This window comes from Meleagris gallopavo, chromosome 14 (assembly GCF_905368555.1).
Source record: "Meleagris gallopavo chromosome 14, MGAL_WU_HG_1.1, whole genome shotgun sequence".
NCBI lineage: Eukaryota > Metazoa > Chordata > Aves > Galliformes > Phasianidae > Meleagris > Meleagris gallopavo.
Window position 1 is genome coordinate 13,496,218 of NC_139417.1, and position 15,836 is coordinate 13,512,053.

Here is a 15,836-nt window from a genome sequence, read left to right on the forward strand (position 1 = left end):
GATGCCAGCGACAAACCCATGCGTCAGAGGTAACCTGAGGCTTCCTGCACGCCGAGATAAGTAGGGTGCCATGATCCAGCACCCACTTCTTGCTCAACAAAGACATGTTTTGAAGGACTGAGCAGTGTTAGAAGCAGCCAAAAACAGGGTCACTGACCAATTCAGGCATGTCACTGAGCTGCACTGTCTGGTCCCCAAGTGACATTCATGGTAGGATGGCAAGTGCAGCCTCGACCATGTACAAAGGGGCTTCCCTGCAGCCCAAGAGGCCTTAATCCCACTAGTGAGAAGTGGGGCTTCTGCTTGGCAGTATCACATGATCAAGAAATTCAGCGTTCCCATGGCTCCCTAGTCCTGGCCTTTCTTCTGGGAGTTTTATGCCTCACACCTGGAAGAGTGCAAGGCCAGGTTGCACGGGGCCCTGAGCAGCCTGATCTGGCAGGAAGTGAACAGCCCACAGCAAGGGGTTGGAACTGGATGATATTTAAGATCCCTTCCAACCTAAGCCATTCTATGATTCTGTATTTTCTGACCATTTTCTGACTATCTCCATGTTAACTTGACAACTGGCAGCAGCGACTGCTTACATTTACAAGCTCAGGACAACATATTTTGCAAGCTGTTTCAAAGGAAATACAATTCATCCCAAATCAAATGCAGAGTGTTTGCTTTGGCACTTTGCTCCCCATCACAATCTCCCCGTGCAGACCAAACTGGGAGTGCTGTGCACCATCAGCAGGATTTTCAGCATGACGCACACCCCTTATGCAATCACCAAGAATTTATGACTTTGTAAATTAATTAGAAAACCCAACAACCCAACCCTCAATTCAAGAATAAACTTTTTTTTTTTTTTCCATAACAAAAGCTGCTTGCATTTCATCAAGAGCTCAGCTCCTTTGGCATTAGCCATTGCAAGCCAAAAATGAGTGAGAACAAGGGCTGCTGTCACTAACCCTGCTTACAATCCACTTCAGTGCATCTTTGGGACTTGGCAGCAAGATCAGGCTGCCCAAAGTAGCTGTGAGTGCCCCATCCCTATAAGTGCTCAAGGCTGGGCTGGATGGGCCCTGAACTGCTTGAACTGGTGGGGGGCAACCAGCCTACAGCACGGGGTTGAAACGGGATAGTTTTTAAGATCCCTTCTAACCCAAGCCATTCTATGATTCTAAGATACTGCAAAAATGAGCAAGGTTTTCCAAAACTTCCCAACCCAACTAAATGAAGGCAATCCCTGAATACTGCGGGAACAGGGAGAGGCAGAGCTTAGAAAAGCAAAGCTGTGTTTTGTTCAAGAAAGATGCACTTCACACCAGGTCAGTGCCTCTCAGGCGGGTTAGCCTAACCCTCCTGACTTCTGCAGCAGCCCCCCACCCTCCTCTGTTTGGAAGCAGCCCCACACGATGCTTCCCATCCTCGCTACTGCCTTGCGGCAACGTCTGGCTTACAGCACTGGAGTTGCTGCTGCTTTGGTCCTGGTTACGCTGGGATCACATTGTGCACTTCACCCAAGTCCCCTCTGTGTGAGCACCCTCACAATATGAGCAGAAGCCTCTTGCATGGGCAGTGATGATCCAAGCATGAATCACGGCTGCCGCCAGCTGAACTCTGCCTCAATCGGCTGTGTCAGACAATAGCTGATGCCAAAGAAAACGAACCCATGGTGACATCCATGCAACTCTTTGTTAAAGAAGCAGCAAAGCTCTGTAATGAGAAAGAACGATACAGTGCTTTGCAGGATACATTTTGGCAGCATCACTTGCAAGGGCCTCCCCACGTCTGACACAGCACCTGTGTTCTCAGCTCCTGCAGGGCTGCACACAGTGAGAATAGCTGGGAGCATGTGGGGACAGGCTACCGAGGCACGGGGAGAGCAGAGCATCAGTGGGAACCCTGCATACAGGAAAGGACTCAGTGATGCTCAGGCTGAGATACAGCACAAGGTTTAATCAGTGATTATTAGGTCCAGGGGATGTTTTTGGCTGTTGATCTGAATAGCATGGATATAATTAAGCACACGCACTATAATATCTCACATTGCTAGGAAAGCATTGACTGCAGCAAGGCTGAATGCTGAGCTGGCTTTGGAGGGAGCACAGCCCTGCCATGCAGAGTGGGAACACCACAGAGCTGCAAGTTGGAGATTACAGAATCCTCTCCCTTTCCTGCGAGCCAAAGCCTCAGCAATGCACAGCAGGAGCCTTCCAGCCTGGGTGCAGGGAGCTCAGGGACAGCAGTAACAGTTTGTATAAAAATGTCATCTAGAAAGCATGACCTAGGAATAAAGTTTGAAAGAGCAGGGGTTGTTTAGATTACAGAAGAGAAGGCTGAAGGGGATGTAACAGCCTTCAATATGCTGAAAAAATGCTTGCAGAGAGGAGGGGAATGCATTATTCTCCAGGTTTGCTGAACTGCGAGGAGAATTTCAGCAATAAAAGTGGTTAGAAGGCTGCAAAATGAGATACTGCAGGGAAACAGAGCTGCTCAGCACGGATGGCTGCCGCTGCTTCTCAGAGCCTTGGGGAAACTGCTGTGGTCCTGCACTGCCCCTCCCCTCCTATGGCCACCGAGCCTGTAGCAAGGCCCAAGCTCCTCGAGTTACCTGCACTTATTTACAGCTGCTGCTGCTCCCTCTTAATGACGTGTTTCATCTGGGAACACAGCTAATAACCCAACTGAGCCCTGACCTGGCAAAAAGGGAGTGCGAAGGGGAGACTCTGCCACGCACTGAGTATCTTCTAATAGGAAACCTGAGAATCTGTTGCACAGGGCTACGCTGGAGCCTTGCTCCAGCCCGGGGCTAAAATCACTGCCCCTTTGCAAGGGCACAAACCTTGGGGTGACACAAACCTAGAGATGGCTCCCACGGTGCTTTCCTTCTGCAAAGTCATGCTTGCAGTCCCACCGGTACATGCAATGAATGCACCTCGCGGGGCTTTGGATGCAAAAATCCTAAATGTTATTGAGCTTCTCCTTGCCACGCACTACACCCCGAAGCTGCAGCTCTGCACGAGGACACAGTGGTTATTTGGCTGCCACTCGCTGCTGTGTGCACTGAAGCCATGGAAACAAGTGTGCTTCGGATGAACACAAGTGAAAGCTGCACCTCATCTGTGGGCACTCGACATGAAGCTGGAGCTGGCTGCAGCACTGAGAGCACAGAGCAGGCTTCTGGTTAGGAATAAGCAGGATGAGCCCCTCTGACAGCCATTCCCCACCCAATAGCAAAAGCTTTGTCAATCCTATATAAGGGTTCCAAGGAAAATAACAGCAGAAGAAGCAAACCAACAGCACAAAGTCCGAAGAGCTGATATTCCCTGCATGCATCACCTCTAAAACCTTGCCACAACAAAGCTCTTCAGCACACTTCAATTTCCCTGACTGCACTATGTGTACTTTGCTAAACCAGGGCTGCAGGTTGCATTAATTATGGATTATTAAAACACTGAGCAAATGACAGCAGAGGGGCTGCAGTGAGCACGTAGGCTTGGTGTGAGGCTGCAAATGAGGCACCCAGGAGGAGAAGCAGCTCTCAGTCCCCATTCCATTAAACTCCCTGTGAAGCTTGGCTAACACCGGCAAGGCATCACTGCAGCCCATGTCCCACAGCAGGCACAGAGTTGTCTGCCTCGCCCCAACAGGGGAATGCACAACTTAGCATACTGCAAACAAACAGGGCTGTACTGCCTCACTCTCCTCGCCTTCACATTCACCAGAGTGCAGGCAATCACTACTTGGCACCCCATAGAGGTGCCCAGCAGGGACACAGCCACGCAGGATAGAACCATGTGCCATCTCCCATTCCCCCGTGTCAGAGCTCAGTCTCTCCCACAGCACAGGGCGGGCACGTCCTCCCCGCCCCTGAAACATGATTTATTTTCAGTTCAACTCCAAGAACTAAAAAGGAACTTAAGGACAAACAGCCTTCCCAGGGATTTGTTTATAACTCAGCCTCGCTTCACTCCTGACCGACCTTGGGGTGTGCAGAAATAAAGCAGAGCCATTATATAACTGAAAGGCACAGAAAGTAAACAGGCTGTGAGGGGAAGGCCAGGTGCCCTGCAAGTTAGGGAATCCTGTCCAGCCCCCTCTGTCTGACTCACTAAGAGAAGACCTTAGGTGGCCATCTCCAGCCAGGTTTCTCCACATCACTTGTGAAACCAGGACATCATTCCTCTGTTCCCAGCAAGGATCTCCCACAACATTCCCAGGATGATGTTTTTGTTGGAAGAGTCACAGTGAGCACGCTTGCAGCTGCTTCTTTTGGAAATCTGCACAGACAAGACCCCACAGACAACTAACATCCTCTTCTGAAGGGTTGGGAAAGCAACAATGAAGCCAAAGGGCACCACCAGCTCCTGCACTGTCCTCAAATATAAGACAGAAAGGGACAGACTCTTTAGTAGGGTTCTGTTGTGATAGGACAAGAGGGAAATGGCTCTAAACTAAAAAAGAGGAGATTTACATCAGATATAAGGAAAAAGTTGATCAGGATAAGGGTAGTGAGATGCTGGCACAGGTAGCGCAGAGAGGTGGTGGATGCCCAACACCTAGAGACACGCAAGGTCAGGCTGGATGGGCTCTGAGCACCTGATGGAGCTGTAGGTGTCCCTGTGTGTTGCAGAGGGGTTGGACCAGATGGCCTTTAAAGGTCCCTTTCAACTCAAATGATTCTGTGATTCAGCTGGCCATGGGGACAGGGATGCAGAGGGCCTGATGTGCTAGTGCTGCCTTCTCTCTTCTTTCTCTGGTCTTTACTCCATGTGTCCCTGCAGGTCCATGTGCAGAGCAGAAGACATGAAGCTGTACAGAAGCATGCCAAACCTCATGACACTCAATGACAAAATGCCAGAGAACGGGAGAAGAAATGTTCCTGGCACTTATACAGTACTTCAGCACTGACCCATCTTCTCATGCTGGGCACATCCTTCTCGAGCTGAGCAGGGAGAAAAACAAAGCACAGAATGAAGCACAGGGAGCTCTGCTTGCAGTGGGGCACGGGGATAGAATCAGTCCTTGCACCCTGCTCCTCCTGAACTACATCCCCAGCAGTATTTGGGATGAGGTCAGGAGCTGCTCCCAAGCTCTCGCTGCAGGAGCTGCTGAGCCACTGTATACTTTCTTGGAAATCACATTTCTGCCCTGAGAAACAGCTTTTTTCCCCTTTTAGTCTCAGCTTTCAGCCTCTCCTACACAGAGGAGCAGGGGCTGTGCCATGCGGTGACACAGCGCAGTGTCGCAGAGACAAGCACTCATTCATTTTCTCACAGCCATACATTTTCTCCCTGCTTTCTGGCCAGATCACAGTTGCTGTTTAGTCCTAAGAAACTAAACTGTTTGGGGCCTCTGGGCATCTTGTAACAGAGAAGATAACAGAGACGTGTGCCATACATGCGCAGTCACACTGCACTCTGCATCAGCACCAGTTAACATATTTTTTCCTGGATTTATGCCTGTGACAGATGAGAGGAGGAAACGAATCTCATCTGTTACCCGCACACAAACGCATTTTCTCAATACTTCCAATCTCTGTCTCCTTTTGCAGATGACAGTGTCACCACTCAGGGCAGCTTCCCCTTCAAGCATTCATGCTCTCTGCAGGCTGCACACAAAGAGGCTGTCACCACAGAGAAACATTTAGCCTGCAGGTACTTCCTTAAGTGGGCTATTTGACCAGCTGGGATTTTGTGGAAATGGCTTTGGAATCATCAGAGAACAGCTCTTGGTGTCTGATTCAGCTGCTAGGCACACACGGGGCTTGCAAAACCTTTTTAGAGGGCAATGCAACAAGCAGAGTCTGGCTGCAGGAGGTTCCTAGGACTTGAGTTAACTCCTCTGTCCATAGGAAAGGAAGCACTGTTGCACACCCGTGTTGCTGCCTGCTCTTACTGACATCTCAGCTAATTATTAGTTAAGATGTAACTGAAACATTACAGCAAAATCTGCTGCCAGGGAGGAACCACTCCGCCTTTAATATGTGCTCTGCAGGTCAGGGACTGTTTGCCCTTCAGCTCTCCATAAAAAAAAGAATGTTTTCAGCAACACCATAAAATATCAGATGGACTCAGTACTCATTATTTCAGCCATAAGGTGAAGCAACCATGCAGAGTTGGTAACTCAAAGGAACCTGGGCAAGAGGGGAGCAGTGGAGCAGCTGAGGTGTGCTCTGCAAGGGTCTGCAAACCCGAGGAGCTACTGGCAGAGCCCATGTTCTTTTTTAGCATGATTTACAGGATGTGCATGGGGAAAAGCAAGCAGTGCAGCAGCCTGGTTTGCATTTGCATAATATGTGCCATGGAACTTGCTTTGAGGGGACAAGGAAAGGCAGCGACTGTGCCCTGTCACCAAATTTCAGTTTTGCACATGGGTTCAAAGTCACAGACCTTGGCCAGGTCACCGAGTTTGTCCTCCAAACATTACCAATGAAATGGGATAATTCTGCCTTTGTTCCTGACGCTCCCTGCCAGCAGCACAGCGCTGGGAGCTGCCTGTCATTAGCCCAGTGCCCCTGCAAAGCTGAGCCAGGTCCCAGAGCAAAGGAGATTATTACATCTCACACATTAATAAAAATGTTATCGCCTCCCTCTTCAGAGGTACTGCTTACACGCGTTACAAGCCCCATCATGCTGAGCTACTTCCCCGAAAAGCAGGAAAGAAGCAAATCATTGTGCAGGCACTGTCTGCAAGGAGACACGCTGCAGCTACATGAGGGAAGATGCCGCTGGGAGATCTCCCTCCCAGCATTTCTAAAGGGGTTTCTAAAATGAAATCCATAATGAGTTTTCACTCTAATATGAAAGATTTGCCACGTTTTTTGTCTCTTGACCCATATCCCAGAAACCCTGTTACACTTCAGTTCCAAAGGAGGAAACTTCAATATTAAGACATTGCACATAGGAACTCGGTGTTGCTCAAGAGTATTTGTACTGGGGTTTGCACAAGAGGAGTTTTCAGGAACAGGAGTGGTTTTTGAAACACGGGGCTTTGCTTTGTGGAGCAGTCCCAGCACCCTCTGCATTTCACATCTTGTTTCTTTCTGTACCTGTCTGAGGCTGTGTGAGCAAAGCCTGCTCCAGCTCATCACTGTGCTCCCCCTGTGCTCTCGCATTTGCTGGTTAGGGAGATTCTGGCTGAAAACAGATCATTTCACGTCTTGGCGTGGGGCTGGAAACTACCTTAAAAAAAACCACTCTGAAACCCATCAACAAGGAGAGGAGGCACAGGCGTATCAAAGGAAACCTGCCTGGCTGGGCTGGGAGAACATTGAGCTGGGATTCAGCGGCACATCCCCAGGTGGGGACCCCTCGAGATCAGGCACCAGGCAGCATCCAAGCTGCTCGTGGATGGGGATAGCGGGAGAAGAACTTCATTTCACAGACGTAGGATGAGCCCAGATCCAAACAATGCTTGGTAAGATGGGAACAGGCTGGGGGAAGAAAGAGCAAGGCAGCATCTCCGGAAAGCAAAGCAGGCTTGGTGTTTTCTTTACCCAGAAGTTTTCAGTGCAGGGACTTTGAAACAATTGGTAGCTGTGTCAAATGAGCATGGCTGAGATGAGAGCTGTCATGCAGGGCTGCAACCTAAACTAGTGCTTATCTCCATGCTGCTACACCAAAAAGCAAAACCCAAATGCATCTGCAGTGAGATGACAAACTTGGATGCAGTTGGGACAAAACTGCAAGAAAGGGGAAGGAATTTGCCCTAACTAGCCACAAGCTCCACAGCTGCACATTGTGTAAAAGAGGTTAACTGTGATTGTTTCAAAGCATTTAAAAATATTTCTAGCCCACAACAGCAGCTGACAACAGTCCTCAAAGTGCTGAATGCTGGAATCTGTCTCTGCTTTAGCAGTTGGCCTTGATTTTTTCTCCCTTATGCACAAAGGAGAGGATTAAAGAGCTTGAAAACATTTGTTTCGAGCTATGTGGAAAGGCCAACCATTTACAAAGCACTGCATTTGCTAAATGGGCAGATCAAGTGAGACGGGGCTGCCAGGCACACGAGGGACCAGGCAGGCAGCCGGTGGCCCCCAGCCATATCCCTTGGTACCCCCCCTGCCCTAGTGCCAGCACGTCTGGTGGCAGGAAGGAGAGAGCTAGAAGCACCCTACTGCCCCCTGCATTAATTATAACACGTTATAATGAGCCCAGCTCATGTATCCCAGCCCAGGGTGACCATGTGCTCTGTGGATCCGGAATCTGTTTCAATAGGAGGAAATGCTGGAAGACTCCTGCCACAGTGACCCTGTACATGGAGCCTTGCTGAGCACCAGGGCCGTGTCACATGCAGAGGGAAGCTATGACATACCTGTGGCATTAGAAAGAGCCAGGGACTCCATGGAGCCACGGGGAGTCTGCTCAGTGGGCGTCAGGTCCTCTGTGAACTTCAAGGTGTTGATGGGGTGCCGCGTACGGCACTGCGGCGTGGGCATCCCGCCTTCCTCTTCCTCTTCGTACTTGGGAACTTTGAGGCTTCCCCGGGTCTCGGGGAAGCTCTGGTTGGACATGTCGCTGTAGCTCTCCTGAGAGCGAAGCCTCCCCGAGTAGTAGTCCTCTCTGCAGTCCTGGATGAAGCTGCCTCCGTGCCCCTTCATGGCCAGCGAGGAGCTCCTTTTTGGGTTGCTGAAATGCTTAGCCCATAAATCTGGCTGCGAGCCTGGGACCTGGCTGGGGTTATAGGAAGTCCTGATATTGCATTGGCTGAGAAGCTGGAGAGGGCTTTGGGCCTGCCCCTGCTCCATTTTACTCCCGTAGTGGTAGAGCTCATCCCTGCTCCTCCATACGTGCTCCCGGTTGAGGCTCGGCGTCTGGCTGGCCAGGCTCAGCAGGTCCATCTGCAGTGAGAGCGGATCCACGTCAGTGGAGAGGCGGTTGGAGGTGACCTGCAGCTGGCTCAGTGCCGCCTCCTCCGCCTTGCCCTTGTTCTTGCCGATCTTGGCACTGCGGCGGGACTCCTTGGCCCGCGCGCTCTGGAAGGCCGAGTCGGAGGAGTCGGAGCCATTGGGGTCATCGCCCACGCTGCAGGCCCGCGAGCAGAAAATCTGCCCCTGCTTGGGCAGGAAGGGCCGGCCCAGAAGGGACTTCTTGCACTGTGCACAGCAGAAGCAGGTCTCGGTGGCGTGCCAGTGCTGCCCGTCATATGTCATCTGGCCCTGGTCGATACCTGGGGAGAACCATGCACAGAGTTAGGCCATCCGATGGATGCTCATTGCTTCCTGCACTACACCCCATGTGCCCACTGCTTGGCCACCCTGTGACACCTACCCGTACTCGCTCTCAAAAGCCCTTTGGTGGGGTTTCTCTGGTGTGTGAAGTTACGCCCATTCCTAATTCTTTGCAGGTTGCAGGCCTTTACTAGGGAGTTGCTCAATGCTGGGAAAGGCAGCGGAGGCGAGCCTCAAGCTATTTCACATTAAATGGGGATATTTCCGATCATAAAGCAGAGGAATGCAAGAAGTTCTCCATAAAGTCCTTGAAGCCAAAGCAATAATATGCTGCCTATTTAAAAACCAAAAAGCGTCCAACCAAACCGTAAAGAGGGATCTGTAAGTACGTAACAGAACAGATCTCATCCCTGCCCCTCGCTGCTCCGGTCCTGACTGCCTTCCCAGATTGACTTTATTCTGGCTGCTGGGGCCCCTTTTCCAAAAGGCAGACAGAGCCTGCTCCAGGGATTTAAGTGTATCCCCGTGCTTCCCCCCTCAGCCAAACTTTTTCCTGCCAAGCCTCTTGGGATAAGTAATGGAATGAACACAAAGAGCCTGTCCCCAGCCAGTGACACCCCAGGCTAGTTGCAAGCGTCGGCCAGAGCCGCTGCAGCACGTGCCTGCTACAGACATCAGAACTGTGAGCAGAGCTCCCAAGGCTTCAATTACAGCATTTATTTGCTGTTTGAGCTGCCATTCTGGGCAAAAGCCTCTGTTACCTGAGAAACTGCCGCACAGGGTGCAGGCAGGCTGAGCTGTGGGGAGCCTTGCTGCACGTGTGCACAGCCCTGCTTGCACGCACACTGCAGCCCCTGCTCGCACACATGCAACAGCCCTGCCACTGGAAGTGCCCGATGCCACTGGTTGACTTACAAATGAACTATATGTTCACAATCCCTTCTATTCCAAATTAAACTTGCTTTAGTTGTTTTTTCCGCCCCTCATAATGAGCAAAATGCTTTTATATAGTGGCTAAAGTGCCCTTGCAGACAAAAGAGAGAAAAGACAGCAGGTGGGATTTCATCAGCTTCTTTTCCAATGATCCATAACCATCTTGCAGAGACAGGGGCACAGTTTCCCTGTTCAGCAGCTCTGCCATACAACCCAGTCCCTCTAAGTCTCAAGTAGATGCCCGATTCCAATTTCTGCAGCTGCTAAGCACATTTAACAACTACCAGGAGCAAGTTGCAGCAAAATGACTGTAGCCATTCTTTGCTAGAAATGTGCAGATACACAGCAAAACGGGAACTGGAGCGAAAACCTGGCAGTGAGCAGGCTCAGTGCCAAATCCCTGCACCAGCCTTGGCCAAAGTGCCCGTACCAGGTGATCAGCCATTGTGTTTACCTGTTACAGGCACCTCTCTTCTAGTGAGGCCTGGCAAAATGAAATCCCAGCTGCCATGGGGAAGGGGATGCAATGGCTGGTTAGCCGAGCTCAGTCTATGCAGGGCTCCGTAGCAAAGAATTGACAGCAGATGGGTGAAGCACAAGGGAAGGGACTGTGAGAGGCACAACAGCTGCTTCTGCACTGTTCTGCAGCTGAGCTTTCAGAAAAGATGTGCTATAGGATGCAGCAAACACATCTTCCAAGTGCTTTGTTGAAGCCTCGTGTCTTCCCCTGTGCCATCTGCCCAGTGCACAAGAGCAAAATGTTTTTTTTTCTTCCTCCAGCCTGTGAATGATCGGAACGCTGCACTGGCACTTGAGTTCACCTCCACGGACAGACAAAGACTGCCTGTGTGCCATGCGTGCAACCGCATGCAAATGCTCAGCCAAAGGGCAAAGCAAGCCATGCAGCCCTGCAGTGAGGAAAGAGCCAGGCTCGGTGAAAAGCACACCCCACGCCAGCCCATCTTCCTGCTCCAAAAAGGCAGGTTGACTCTGATGCATTATTTTTTTCTGTCTGAGAACATCTGTCTGCAGGTTAATTATAAAAGGCAAACAGAAACAATCATGATGCCTAATAAGCAACCATCTTTTGCATCAGTAGCTCATTAACTCCTGTGCAAGTCTTCAGCTAGCTGAGCTGGGAGGAAGCTGAGATTCAAAGAGATCGTCTGCTTACAGGAAAATGAGCTTTAAAAGAACAATGTGTGCATTAAATTCTGCTGGAGAAAGCTCTCCCTAATTACTCCTAGGACTGCTCTGCCATGGACAGGGAGGAGCACACGTACCGATGTGCTGGGCGCAGGTGTCGCAGTACTCAGCATAGAGGGACTCGAAGCAGCTGCAGCAATAGGGCCGCCCATCCTTCATGATGTACCTCTGCCCCCCTAGCACAGTCTCACACTCGAAGCAGCAGAAGTGCTTCATGTGCCAGTGCCGCCCTTCGGCCTCGGTGCATTCGTCAGCAAAAATGATCTGGGGGAAGAAAAGCAGTGATGGAGCACAGTCAGTCAGAGAGGGGACCCAGGATGTGGTCTTTGTGTCTCTTTTGCTCACACAACCTCTGAATTTCACAGCTAAACCCTCAGCCTCACACCCTGTTAAAATGCAAATGGGTGCACGGACCAGAAAGCGTTAATGTCCAGCTTGCAGTAATGGGTCCTGAGGGTGCTCGTAAGCACATCCATCAGCAGAAGGGGTCGATGAGGGTAATAAACACTCTTATATACAACCCATCGATCTGGGGGACTTTTGAAGAAATGAACAGCCACTTATTAAAACACATCTACCCGTCTCTGAAACAGGGACCTGACTACAAAGGATGACTGAAAGCACAATGAAAACTGGCAGGTCTCTGGAGGGGAAACAGAGCTACCTGACTCCTCACCATCACCCCCACCCTGCCGCCACCTGCTTGCACTGACAGCTTTCCCCTTTCTGAGTTTCCTTGTCACAGTCAGTGCTGGATGCTCCAGCGAAAGAAGTGTGTGCGAAAGAAGCTGAATGAAAGCCTAGCATGAGAATTTGCAAGGATAAAAAGTACAAGAAAAGAAATTACCCAGCCTAAACCACGAGGAAACTGGGCCAGTTGCATGGTTAGGAGTTGTTTTTTCACTGGTAACATTACAAATTTAATTGGATACATACGTCAATGTTCTTCATATTTCAAGCACATATAGCCCTGGATTTTTGCTATTATACGCTTGCATAGATGGGACTTGGCATTTTATAGTACATATGGTTTTCCACACTATGGTTTTCTTAACTTTAGAAGCCAGAACAATTTCCTTCACCAGCCTTTTAAACAGAGATTGACACTTGAAAAATGTTCAGAGTCAACTCTGCACGGTTTTCTACGTTTGTTTTGTATTCCATTTGTTCAGCTTCCTGCATCCCTTTAATCTCCTCTCTGTAAGCCTGTTTTGGCTCGGCGTACGCTCAAATACTACTGCTTGTAAGAAACACAACACTCATCCCACCAGAGGCTTCCTCCGGGGGAAGAGAGGAGAAGGAAGGAAGGGCACACACAACCAGGCTGAAATTACAAAGCATGGGTGGGTGTGTTGTTACTGGAAATGCTTTGGGTAGATTTCAACACAAAATCCCACAGGATGCCAAATGGAAACCCTACGAAAAGCTTGCAAGGCGAAGCCAAAGCATCATACTTTGCATCCGTTCCTACTGTACACAGAGAGGAAATACCTTCTCATGCATCTGTGCTGGGGTGCATCTTTTTGGTGATACCCCTTCAGTCTAACTCTTGGATTCCAAATTCAAATGACTGCTTATTTTGCTTTATTCTTATGAGTCACTCAGGAACAACAACAACAAAAAAACCTCATGCTATAGAAAAACAGGGTACAGAGGTGGGCAGTGGGGGTTTCATGGGGTTTGTGGACTCTTACCTCATCGCATGCTGCACACCGAGGCTTGAGGCACTCGGCATGGTGCCTGCCACAGTAAATCTTGCCATCCTGGTAGAAGTAGATCAGATCGACCAGCAGTTCATTGCAGACGCTGCAGATGAAGCAAGGAGGGTGCCAGCAAACGCCGTGCCCAGCTCGCGAGGCAAAGACGGCGATGTCCCCTCCATTGATCTGCCCACCGCACTGTTAGAAAAGCCAACATGATACATGAGACCAGTGAGTCCATCTCTAACAAGATGCTTTTGCAAAGGTGGCAGAAAGTGGTAATTCACTGTTCGAGAATCCCCTTCCTGCTGCCTCTCCAAGAATCTCAGCAGCTTTTTGGATTCCATCTTGGTTCCACTTCTGCCTTGCTGGTGTCTCATTGCGGTAGTGACAACCCAATGGGCACTCATTGTGATGGTGACCCGACTGCTTGCTGCAATAATGTCTCAAATACTGCGTTCAGTTTTAGACCCCTTACTATAGGAAAGCCATAGAGGCACTGGAGTATGTCCAAAGGAGAGCAATGAAGCTGTGAAATGTTTGGAACACAAGACTTATGGGAAGCAGCTGAAAGAACTGGGATTGTTTAGTCTGGAGAAAGGGAGGTTTAGGTTGGACATTAGGAAAAAGTTCTTCTAGAAAAGAGTGGTGATGCATTGGCACAGGCTGCCCAGGGAGGTGGTGGAGTCACTGTTTCTAGAGGTGTTCAAGAATTGTGAAGATGTGTCACTGTGGATGTAGTTAGTGGGCGCAGCAGAGGTAAGCCAATGGTTGGAGTGGATTATCTTAGAGGTCTTTTAGAAGCTCAGTGATTCTATGATTCTGTCCCCAGGATCCCAGCAGCTTTCCCTCCACAAGCTTTGGGATTAGTGACTGCTCTAGTGTCCAATATCCATGGGGTGCTCATGGCATGCTCCCACCACTCTGTTGCCTGCTACCCACCTGCTCGCAGATGGCTCCTGTCATGGTCACAGGGAATGGTCGGACATTTCCTCTCCCTAAGTTTTCCCTCTTCCTTTGATTGCTGAAGAGCTTGAGCTCCCTCTTCTCCTCCTCATCCAATGAATTGCAGTAACGGACCTAGAAAACAGAAGCAATGCTCGGTGATCTGAGCCATAATCCCATAGGCTCTGCGAAGATCACTAAAGGAATCCAGGAAAACATACAGCCACCTCCATAGGTGTAACTTCAGCGGAAATTCAAACCCTTCCCAGTCACCATTTCAATGATGCATAAATGAAAAACAACTGAAAATGGACGACCAGGCCTACTTCTTCCACCAGCCACATTATGGCAGAGACATTACAGCAGCATCCAAGCGTTTTGTTGGTGTTTCTCAAGCACGGCCCACTTTCCCTGTCTAAACAATGGAGTTCCAGCTATTTGGGAACTCCAACAGTTATTTCTCAACACTTCAAGAGGAGCAAAACCAAACATGAGTGGGAACTGGATGCAAAATGCTCAGGGAAGCAAAGCTCAAGGAAACAACACTTGCTCGTGGTTCCAGCCTGCAGCAGCTTTGCTTTGCTGTGCATTTATCCCAGCGTTTTCCAGCTGTGGGTTTCTGATATTACCAGAGGAGGCAGGAGGGCAGGTTTGGGCCCGAGGGTCTATGCGAAGCCCCTGCGTGATGCCGGCAGTGCCACGCTGCTCTGGTGGCATCCAGCCACGCATGGGCAAACTCGTGAATTCCTGACCTAGATGAGACAAAGTACCAACTTGTCTTTTCCAGTGCAGCTTCTTCAAAAGGAGCACAAAAATCTTTTTTTGTTGTTGACAAAGGGAAATTTTGCGGGCTAGCAGCAGCCAATGTTCTCCCTGATAAAAAAACACGTCAGAGATCAGACCCTTTCTGCTGCCTCACACGTCTTTCCAGCAAGATGCAGCAAGGTGTGCTTGCTCTGCAGGTGTTGACTCAAACCCCGGCCTCCCAGGCTCACAGCTCGTGAGCAAAACACCTCACCAACTTGGTACGCATCAAGGTGAGCTGGAAGGAGCGCCTGGGAAAGGCTTTTGTTACTTTGCATCTGGCTGAGATAAACAGAACTTAGAGCTGCTTTGAGCGTGGCTTCCAAAAGCTGAGAAAGTGCTTTTATGTCAAAGAAGCGCAGATGATTTCAAAAACAAAAACTGAGACTTTAAAAACAAACAGCTCCCAATCTCTAGCAGAATCCTAACAGGTAGCAAACAGCTCTGTTGAAACAGCAATGCTGCCAAACTCGATGGAAAATTAGAAAGGGCTGCAGAAAAAGCCACCCGCACCTCCAAAGAGAGAGACCCCCGGAAAAGCATCCCATCCCATCCCCTTCTGTCACCAACACCACGAGCTCACTCACCTCATTGTCATGAGGAGGCAGCTGGTGCAGAAGCTGCTTGATGCGAGATTTTTCCCCCGGGCTGTTGACGTAGGGCACCTTGTCTTCTGGAAGGCAACTGTAGTACTGGTGCACCTAGGGAGCAAAAACAGGCACCAGTTATTTCTGACCGAGCAGAGCAACACAGCCACGTGCTGCCTCAGTTTTGCTGCCTTTTTCTCAAAAGAGGGCTTGAGGAGGGTGGCAGCGCCTGCCGGCTTGTTACCGTTTGCTCCGTCAGCCTCCATAGCGTTAGCATGCTTGGCTGGCTGCAGGGATGTGTCGGCACCTGCCTCGGCAGGGCAGGTTACAAAGCCTGTGCCCCGACAGCCTCCGTGTTGCTGGCTATATCTCAGCCTCCACCTCCATCAAAACCCTCCGGGCCTTTTCTGCAGCAATTTGTGAAAATAAACAGCAGATAACATCTGTTGGAAGGCTTGTTTGCTGTTCTTTCCTTCTCTTTCGTCTCAGAGTATATAA

General features: G+C 49.9%; 1 protein-coding gene across 5 annotated transcripts in view; it reads right to left on the bottom strand.

The window, feature by feature from the left end:
- PRICKLE2 (prickle planar cell polarity protein 2) overlaps positions 1-15,836 on the bottom strand; it is an 89,400-nt gene that overhangs the window by 2,764 nt on the left and 70,800 nt on the right. For 4 of the 5 annotated variants that reach the window (XM_085235687.1, XM_010718672.4, XM_010718671.4 and 1 more), the window contains 5 exons: positions 15,339-15,452; positions 13,945-14,082; positions 12,997-13,200; positions 11,380-11,566; positions 8,308-9,162 (listed from right to left, as the gene is read on the bottom strand). In XM_085235687.1, coding sequence (XP_085091813.1) covers positions 8,308-9,162; positions 11,380-11,566; positions 12,997-13,200; positions 13,945-14,082; positions 15,339-15,452 — 1,498 coding nt within the window. Of the gene's footprint in view, positions 1-8,307; positions 9,163-11,379; positions 11,567-12,996; positions 13,201-13,944; positions 14,083-15,338; positions 15,453-15,582; positions 15,754-15,836 lie in introns of those variants that run through there. The other variant, XM_085235689.1, reaches the window with a different exon arrangement.